We start from the raw sequence: 10,299 nt of genomic DNA, 5'->3' as shown, positions 1-10,299 counted from the left end.
ACCCATACCGCCCACGTGCAAAGCGCTGTCTCAATCATTCAGAGAGTCTTTTGGTTAAGTGTATGATGCTGAAATTTTCACAGCAAACGAAAATGGTCGCTTAAAATTGACAAGGATTGCTTTGATGGTGTCCCCCTGTCATTGTTTCTCTGCCTCTCTGTCTGTCTCTGTCTCTGTCTGTCTCTGTCTGTCTCTGCCTCTCTGTCTCTGTCTCTGTCTCTGTTAAGCAATACCAATGACGTACATAATTTTTCGGTATTCTTATATAAGGCATTCAAATTAAGAGAAATTGTTACTTCGTAAAACAGTTATAATGTATTTTTTGTTGTCTATATAGTTACACGGATACAATGCACGGTTTGTTGTCTATATTAATGCTTATTTGCTTATGTGTTTTCGTTGAGTTGTATTATGTTTACGTATACCCCCTTCACTAGGGGCTGTGGCCTGATTGTGAATAAACCATTCCAAATCTCTGTCTCTGTCTGTCTCTGTCTCTGTCTGTCTCTGTCTCTGTCTGTCTCTGTCTCTGTTTGTCTCTGTCTGTCTCTGTCTCTGTCTGTCTCTGTCTGTCTCTGTCTTTGTCTCTGTCTCTGTCTGTCTCTGTCTTTGTCTGTCTCTGTCTGTCTCTGTCTCTGTCTCTTTTTGTCTCTGTCTCTGTCTCTCTGTCTGTCTCTGTCTCTGTCTGTCTCTGTCTCTGTCTGTCTCCGTCTCTGTCTCTCTCTTTCTTCTCTACACGTTTCAGCTTTGTACCTGCGTGTAATGGTTTATCCAGCAGATGGAAAAATTCGTTGTTACATATTTTGAAGAAACTTCGTTTGTTGAATAATAATTCTTTGAAGCTATTTCTTAATTTTTTTTTAATTCAGATACAACCTATTGTGCTACAAGGTTCAGAATTGTGGGGGTTATATAGAAAATCGGTTATGCATTGTGAGTCTGTTCATTTATTTGGGCTTAAAAAGTTTTTAGGGGTTGAAATGAGAACACCCAATGATTTAGTATATGGAGAAATTAATAGGTACCCAATCTATATCAACTCTGCTATTAGATGCATTCGTTACAGGTTAAAATTATTAAAAATTAATAATACTCGACTGCCAAGTAAGTCTTACAATATGCTATATGATTTATAGACTTGAGAGGCAAAACAAACTGGGTATCGAATGTACGAATGTGTTTACGTGAACTTGGGCTTGGGTATGCATGGGAATATCAAGGAGTAGGGGATGAAATAGATTTGTGCAAATTCTTCGTCAACGATTGGTAGGCTGTGGGTGGCAGGAGTGGGAAAGCCATATTCAATCGAGCGAAAGATTGGAAATGTATCGAATTTATACCTCTGATCATATGGTGAAGCGATACCTTTTTTTTTTTTTTTTTTTTTTTTTGCTGCCCCATCATCTGCACCGTTTCAGTGGCATTACTCCCACGCCGCTCATTTAGATTCCCCCATACACGGCCACACCCGGGTTCGTCCGTCGCAGTTCCAGCGTCGGCAGTCCACAGGGAACCATCGATGTTAGGTCGCCAGGAGGCCACACACCAGAGGAGACCCTGCACTGCTGCTGAGTCACTTCGGTGGTGTTCAGTGGTGCCTGTTCTGTTTTAACGTACTTAGGACACCACCTACTAAGCCCCCTACTAACGACAATAATGGCTTAGTCGCGGAGCCAGACTGAGTGAGCGTCCCCTCCAAGCGATACCTTTTGTTTGTTTTGAACAGACACCTCAGACTTACACTGACCAGATTTACATTTAGAATTTCTGAAGTAAACACACACAGATATCGTTACAAAGCAACATGTCATTCTGAACAATTGTGCCCATTGTGCAAAAAATCAAGAGAGGATAAGTTCACTTTGTTTTAAAATGTCCCGTGTTGACTGACTTACGAATCCAATTTATTCCCCCAAAATATTATATATGTCCATGCTTATTTCGGCTATGTTTATTAATGGCATCTAACGATGAAAAATCATTCGTAGTTTTGCTATGTATCTTTATAAAGCACTGGAATTAAGATAGACACTTATTTCTTGGATTCACTGATAGTTTGTTGTGAATGACGTTGTATTGTTTATATTTCCAATTGCAATGACACATGTAAAACTGTTATTACCCCCTATTCATGTGGGGCTATGGCCTTAATTGAATAAACCATCTTAGATTTCTCTCTCTGTCTGTCTGTCTGTCTCTCGCTCGCTCGCTCACTCTTATGTTTGATTGTAAATCTGACAACAATTTGAGAAATAAAGGTGTGTGTTTTTTTGTGTGTGTTTGTTCTTTTTTGTTCTTTTTTTTTCAGAAAATAAGAAAATATCTGTTCAGCATGTTAACATCATAAGATCACGAGGTGATAAATTTGATGACAAAATTATACACCAGAAGCTTCGAAGAGTAGGCAAAAATCACCGCTTAGAGCTACAAACCAACGAAGGTATCTGTTTCATTGAATGGATGAATGAATGAGTTATTATAATAGGTTGGGTCACTTGTTGGTTGTTCACTTTTTTTCCTTCAAGGAAAGATGTTTCTTTTCGTTTTGTTTTCATATTAAGCTGGAACCATATTCATCCTCGCATATTCTAATGTTTCGTTATGCAATGGAAATATGTTGACGCATTCAACCATGTCATATGGACCTCATGACCAAAGATACTAAATTGTCAAAGTGTCAAATTGTCAACTCTCTCTCTCTCTCTCTCTCTCTCTCTCTCTCTCTCGCTCCCTTCTCACACTCACAAACCCCCCCCAAAAAAAACCAACCAAACAAACAAAAAATCCAAACAACAACATATATTCGCGCGCGCGCGCGCGCACACACACACACACACACACACACACACACACACATGCGCGCGCGCGCACACTCGCACGCACGCACTGTCTGTGTGTGTGTGTGAGATTATTCAGTTGCTCGTTCTTATCCTAAAGTCTCATCATCTACTACATATGTGTGTGTGTGCGTGTGCGAGTGCGTATGCGCGAGCGCGCGCGCGCGCGTGTGTGTTTGTGTGATTATTCGATTGTTCGTTTTTCTCCAAAATTCTGAGCGCATCAACCACTACATATGCGTGCATGCGTGTGTGTGTGGGAGGGGGTGAGGGGGCAGGGAGGGCAGGGCAGGGGAGAGGCGGTAGGGGTGTAAGCCATCCCACCCCTGCCCCCACCTCCACACCCGCCCCACCCCCTCAAAAAATGCGCAAACTCTAAAGACACATGTATGCACGCACAATGACTACTCGTGGTCAATAAGACGCCACGATTCCCTTGTGTGCAGAACATTTTACGCCATGCACGTGCACACACACACACACACGCGCGCGCGCGCGCGCGCGCGCGCGCGCGTGCAGAGCCTTGGTGTGCCGTGACCTCTGACCTGAGCACGCTGAGGAAGAAGGTGAAGGTGACGGTGCAGTTCTCCTCACACAGATAATGGGCCACACGTGGCGTCCGTTCATTGGCTGACACTGTGGCACGTGGTACCACCTCCGTCCTGGGGGGGGTAAACCAGTCATCATCATCGTCGTCGTTGTCATAATCATCATCATCATTACCATCATCATCATCATCATCGTGGTCGTCGTTGTCGTCGTCGTCATCCATCATCATCGTCATCGTCATCATCATTCTCACCATCACCATCATCATCATCAACTTCTTGTTGTTGTTGTTCGTCTTCTTCTTTACAATCATCTATCATTATCTATCTATAGCAGTAGTAGAAGTAGTAGTAGTAGCAGCAACAGTAGTAGAAGCAGCAGCAACAGTAGCAGCAGCAGCAGCAGTAGCAGCAGCAGTAGCAACAGTACTACTACTACTAGTAGTAGCAGCAGCAGCAGCAGTAGTAGTAGTAGTCGTTGTTGCTGTTGCTGTTATTGCTGCTGCTGCTGCAGTTATTGTAGTGGTTTAAACGGTATTTTCTCTGGAACATTGTACAATACAACACAGTTCCAGATGAGCAGGACATGAAGAAGATCTTATATAAAAAGTCCTGCCCTAATACATGTACATACATACAAAGTATGTGACGGATGTCATCATAGCTAGAAGCTGAAACGTGATCATGCATGAATTTCTACAAAACTAAGCTAAGATGTAATCATAATGAAACAAAAGAAAAAACTAAACGTGTAGTGGAGGGAGATGTCAATGGAGAGAGGCAGAGAAAGAGAAGTAACAAAGTCAGTACAAGAAGACAGTCCGACCGAACTTGGCCGACAATGCGGCGAAGGCCTACCGTCCCGTCTAAAAAAAAAAAGGTTATTGTTGTAGTTGTTCTCGAAGTATTTGATGATGGTGATGATTATCATGATGATGACCAACAACCACCATACAGACACACAGAAAGAACACACACACACACACACACACACACACACACACACAAATAAAAAACACACACACACACACACACACACACACACAAACCTCACCCTCACCCCCACCCCCCAACTCACCGCCCGTACGCGATCTCACTGGCGACCTTGGCCAGAGGGTCACGTGACGTCCACAGGTCACGTGGGAAGATGGGCGACGTCATGCGCACACAGGAAGGACTGCCCCCATGACCCACACCCACGCTGTGCTGCTGCCGGAAACGGAACTTGTTGCTGACTGCGCACGGGTGGAGAGCTCGGCCACTCGTGTTGCACGTGCACAGCTTCTGCACGCGCTGTGACTGTGTGGGGGGAACCTGCAACAAGTGGGATTTGGGGGGGGGGGGGGGGTGTGGGGGGGAGAAGGTGTGTGGGTGGTGGTGTGGGTTGGATTCTCTCACTCTCTTTCTCTCAGACACTGTTTTTGGTGTTTGATTGTATCACGTTGAAATACTCACAGCAAAAGGAACATTGTGGCTGACATTTCTCACGACTGAAAAATTGCTCTCTCTCTGTCTCTGTCTCTCTCTCTCTCTCTGTGTCTCTCTCTCTTTCTCTCTCTCTCGGTCTGTCTCTGTCTCTCTCAGTCTGACGCTGTCTCTGTTTCTCTCTCTGTGTCTCTCTCTCAGTCCGTCTCTGTCTCTGTCGCTGTCTCTGTCTCCCTCTGTGTCTGTGTGTGTGTCTCTCTCTCTGTCTCTCTCTCTCTTGTTACATGTCTGTCGTGGGTGTGTATGTGTGCGTGCGTGACTGAAGTGTAATTGAATGACACAGGAAACGAATGATAAGCGCCCCAGTGGCAACCGTCAGTCGGCTCTACCCAGATTGGCAGGATCCTGTTGTGCAAATGACCCCCCCCGAGTTTGTACAGCGCTTGAGAGCTTGGTCTGCTTAGTCTCTGGCCGAGGATAGGCGCTATATAAGTATCCACATCCTCCTCCTCCTCCTCCTCCTCTCTCTCTCTCTCCTCTCTCTCTCTGAGTGTGTGTGTGTGTGTGTGTGTGTGTGTGTGTGTGTGTGTGTGTGTGTTTGGGATGATGTGGAAGTGGGACCAGAAGAGGATGTTTTGCTGTACACTACGTCACAATGCAGTACAATACAACACTTCAGCTCAGTTATTCAAGCAGGCGTCACTGCGTTCGGACAAATCGATATGCGCTTCAGCACACGTGTTAATGAGCAGGTGCCTGACCAGCAGCATAACCCAACGCGCGCAGTCACGCCCTGAGGGAAACTAAAAATGAAATGAAGTCAGATGAATAAATAGATGAATAAGTAAATAGATACATGCATAAATAAACATATAAATAAACAGATAAATAGATAAATAAATGCAATGCGATGGGAATGCAGTACAACATAATACAATGCAATACACTACACTACAATGCAATAGAATACACTACACTACAATGCAATAAAATACAATGCAATACACTACACTACAATGCAATAGAATACAATGCAATACACTACACTACAATGCAATAGAATACAATGCAATACACTACACTACACTACAATGCAATAGAATACAATGCAATACACTACACTACAATGCAATAGAATACACTGCAATACACTACACTACAATGCAATAAAATACAATGCAATACACTACACTACACTACAATGCAATAGAATACAATGCAATACACTACACTACACTACAATGCAATAGAATACAATGAAATACAATATAATACAATGCAATGCAATGCAACGCAACATAACGTAACGTAACACAACATAACACAACGCAACGCACTGTAACACAACACAACACCAAACAACGCAACGCAACGCAACGCAACGCAACACAACGCAACGCAATGCAACACAACGCAACGCAACACAACGCAACGCAACACAACACAACGCAACGCAACGCAACGCAACGCAACACAACGCAAAGCAAAGCAAAGCAACACAACACAGCACAACACCCACCTCAAACTGTCCCTTTCTGGCGACCGCAATGCCGGCGAAAAACACCCTCATGTTACAGGAGGAAATCCCCGTCGCAAAGCTCACCTCACGAAGTCTCGGGGGGATCCTCAGCACAAGGGAATCCTCGGGAACAAAAATCCCCCCGTACCTACGCAGAGTCTCGAAAACAAAAGCGTACTGCGCGAAACTGTTCCTGAAAATATCGTAAGATTTGTCGATCACTGACATCGCCATGTTGGGATATTCACTGCGGAGCTGCTCGAACCAGGTGAAATACCCATCCGGATCCCTCATGGGAAGGAACTGATAATGGAACATGATTCGTTTAGGCTGGATGAGTTGGATAGCGCTCTTGATGGACAGGTAGTTCCTGAAGTCCAAGAACCTGAATTCTCCACACCACACGAAATGAAGAATCATGTCCGGCATGGGTTGGGATGGTCCGATGACTGGAGGTTTTCCTCTGTGGTTTTCCTGAACAACGGCTGTGTTGTGAGGCTGTGACAACTGCTGGGGAGTTTTGGACAGTTGTTTGGAATAAGACTGGAATCGTGTGTTTTTCGCGGCCTCTTTTCGTCTGAAGTCGAACAGTTTCAAGGCATGTTTGCGTAAGCTGCTCAGCTTGTAGGTGTCTTCTTGGGCATGGCTCAATTTTGAAGCATCTGTTAGTGCACTGTTGATCATTGAAACATTTGTTGTTGTTGCTGCTGTTGTTGTTGTTGTGGTGGTGGTGGTGGTGGTTGTGTTCAAGTTCGAAATATCCGTTCTTGTGTTGTTCGGTTTGAAAACATTTGTTCTTGGGTTGTTCGGTTTGAAAACATTTGTTCCTGGGTTGTTCGGTTTGAAAACATTTGTTCCTGGGTTGTTCGGTTTGAAAACATTTGTTCCTGGGTTGTTCGGTTTGAAAACATTTGTTCTTGTGTTGTTCGGTTTGAAAACATTTGTTCCTGGGTTGTTCGGTTTGAAAACATTTGTTCTTGGGTTGTTCGGTTTGAAAACATTTGTTCCTGGGTTGTTCGGTTTGAAAACATTTGTTCCTGGGTTGTTCGGTTTGAAAACATTTGTTCTTGGGTTGTTCGGTTTGAAAACATTTGTTCCTGGGTTGTTCGGTTTGAAAACATTTGTTCCTGGGTTGTTCGGTTTGAAAACATTTGTTCCTGGGTTGTTCGGTTTGAAAACATTTGTTCCTGGGTTGTTCGGTTTGAAAACATTTGTTCCTGGGTTGTTCGGTTTGAAAACATTTGTTCCTGGGTTGTTCGGGTTCGAGGCATCCGCTGTTGTTGTTGTGTTGTTCTTCACGTTGAAGGCATCTGTCATGACGTTGTTCGGCAAGGGGGGCTCTGTTGATGTGTTGTTAGGCGTTGAGGTATCCGTTATTGAATGGCTCAGATTGGAGGCCTTGGTTGCTGTGTCACTCCGACTCAAAGCACTTGTCATTGTACTGTTAACTTTGGAGCCATCTGTTGCTGCGTTTCTCGCTTCGGAGGCATCTGTTTGTGTGTTGCTCAGCTGCGTGTCTGGAACCTGCTGAGAACATATGGAACAAATGAATGACGAGTTAGTAGACTGGCATTGCCTTGTGGATCAACGGTATGTATTATGGGTGTTCATAGTACGTGACATCCTGTCTTATACCTATTGCATAGTGAGGATATGGGTATGGAAGGAACGGTAGCAGCAGATTCAACAGCAGTAGTAGTTGAAGTAAAAGTAGTTGTAGTTGTAGTAGTTGTTGTTGCTGGTGGTGGTCGTGTTGGTGTTGGTGTTGTAGCAGCAGCAGCGGCATTGATAGCAGCAGTAGAAGGAGGAGGATATACTTTAATATACTGCACTTCACTGCGCAGCGCAACGCTATACTATACTATACTATACTGCGTTACGCTGCACTACACTATGATACACTACACTCCACCACATTACACTGAACTCCACTGTTATACAATGCATTACACTTCACTACATTACTCTACACAACACTCCACTCCACTCCACTGCACTCCACTGCACTGCACTGCACTACATTGCACTCCACTCCACTGCATTGCACTGCACTCCACTCCACTCCACTCCACTCCACTCCACTCCACTCCACTCCACTGCACTCCACTCCACTGCATTGCACTGCACTCCACTGCACTCCACTCCACTGCACTCCACTCCACTGCACTCCACTCCACTCCACTCCACTGCACTCCACTCCACTCCACTCCACTGCACTCCACTCCACTCCACTGCACTCCACTCCACTGCACTCCACTCCACTCCACTGCACTCCACTCCACTCCACTCCACTCCACTGCACTCCACTGCACTCCACTCCACTCCACTCCACTCCACTGCACTGCACTGCACTCCACTCCACTCCACTGCACTTCACTGCACTCCACTGCACTCCACTCCACTCCACTCCACTCCACTGCACTTCACTGCACTCCACTGCACTGCACTGCACTCCACTGCACTCCACTCAACTCCACTGCACTCCACTCCACTGCACTCCACTCCACTGCACTGCACTCCACTCCACTGCACTTCACTGCACTCCACTCCACTCCACTCCACTCCACTGCACTGCACTGCACTCCACTCCACTCCACTGCACTACACTGCACTCCACTGCACTCCACTGCACTGCACTCCACTCCACTGCACTACACTGCACTCCACTCCACTCCACTCCACTCCACTGCACTGCACTGCACTCCACTCCACTCCACTCCACTCCACTCCACTGCACTTCACTGCACTCCACTCCACTCCATTGCACTCCACTGCACTCCACTCCACTGCACTCCACTCCACTGCACTCCACTCCACTGCATTCCACTGCACTCCACTCCACTCCACTGCACTACATTACACTCCACTCCACTGCACTCCACTGCACTCCACTCCACTTCACTACATTACACTCCATTCCACTGCACTACACTCCATTCCACTCCACTACACTCCACTCCATTACACTCCATTCCACTCCACTACACTACACTCCATTACACTCCATTCCATTGCACTCCACTGCACTACATTACACTGCACTCCACTGCACTACATTACACTGCACTCCACTGCACTACATTACACTGCACTACATTACACTGCACTCCACTGCACTACATTACACTGCACTCCACTGCACTACATTACACTGCACTACATTACACTGCACTCCACTGCACTACATTACACTGCACTCCACTGCACTACATTACACTGCACTCCACTGCACTACATTACACTCCATTACACTGCACTACATTACACTGCACTACATTACACTGCACTCCATTACACTGCACTACATTACACTGCACTCCACTGCACTACATAACACTGCACTCCACTGCACTACATTACACTGCACAACATTACACTGCACTCCACTGCACTACATTACACTGCACTCCACTGCACTACATTACACTGCACTCCACTGCACTACATTACACTGCACAACATTACACTGCACTACATTACACTGCACTCCACTGCACTACATTACACTGCACTCCACTGCACTACATTACACTCCATTCCACTGCACTACATTACACTGCACTCCACTGCACTACATTACACTGCACAACATTACACTGCACTCCACTGCACTACATTACACTGCACTCCACTGCACTACATTACACTGCACTCCACTCCACTGCCTACTCCTAACAGCTGCCACAGCTGGTGTCGAGAAGCGGAAGTGACGTCACCGGCCGGTGGCGGCGGCGCCAACACGGCCTCCAAGGAGCGTTTGGGGCTGCGCACTGTCACCATGGAAACCAAGATGGCGGCGGTCAGACAGGTGAGGAGAATGACGTGTTTCCTACCTGTTGCGGCCATGACGCCTGTCAGAGAATAAGGCACGGGTGATGTCATTTTTATTGAGTTTTCATGACTCTTGGCAGGATTAGGTACCGGTGTTGTTGTCGTTGTTGTTGTTGTCGTTGTTGTTGTTGTTGTTGTT

General features: G+C 45.9%; 1 protein-coding gene across 1 annotated transcript in view; it reads right to left on the bottom strand.

Moving 5' to 3' along the window:
• The window catches only part of LOC143301750 (uncharacterized), a 21,012-nt gene that overhangs the window by 8,673 nt on the left and 2,040 nt on the right, over nt 1-10,299 (bottom strand). Inside the window, exons 2-5 of the mRNA XM_076616138.1 lie at nt 9,999-10,180; nt 6,330-7,853; nt 4,464-4,699; nt 3,376-3,499 (exon numbers count right to left, since the gene is read on the bottom strand). Of these exons, the coding sequence (XP_076472253.1) occupies nt 3,376-3,499; nt 4,464-4,699; nt 6,330-7,853; nt 9,999-10,180 (2,066 nt within the window). The remainder of the gene's footprint in view (nt 1-3,375; nt 3,500-4,463; nt 4,700-6,329; nt 7,854-9,998; nt 10,181-10,299) is intronic.

The sequence above is a fragment of the Babylonia areolata genome, chromosome 28, assembly GCF_041734735.1.
Source record: "Babylonia areolata isolate BAREFJ2019XMU chromosome 28, ASM4173473v1, whole genome shotgun sequence".
Taxonomy (NCBI): Eukaryota; Metazoa; Mollusca; class Gastropoda; order Neogastropoda; family Buccinidae; genus Babylonia; species Babylonia areolata.
Note: the sequence above shows the minus strand (reverse complement) of the source record. Positions and strands in the feature narration are given on the sequence as shown.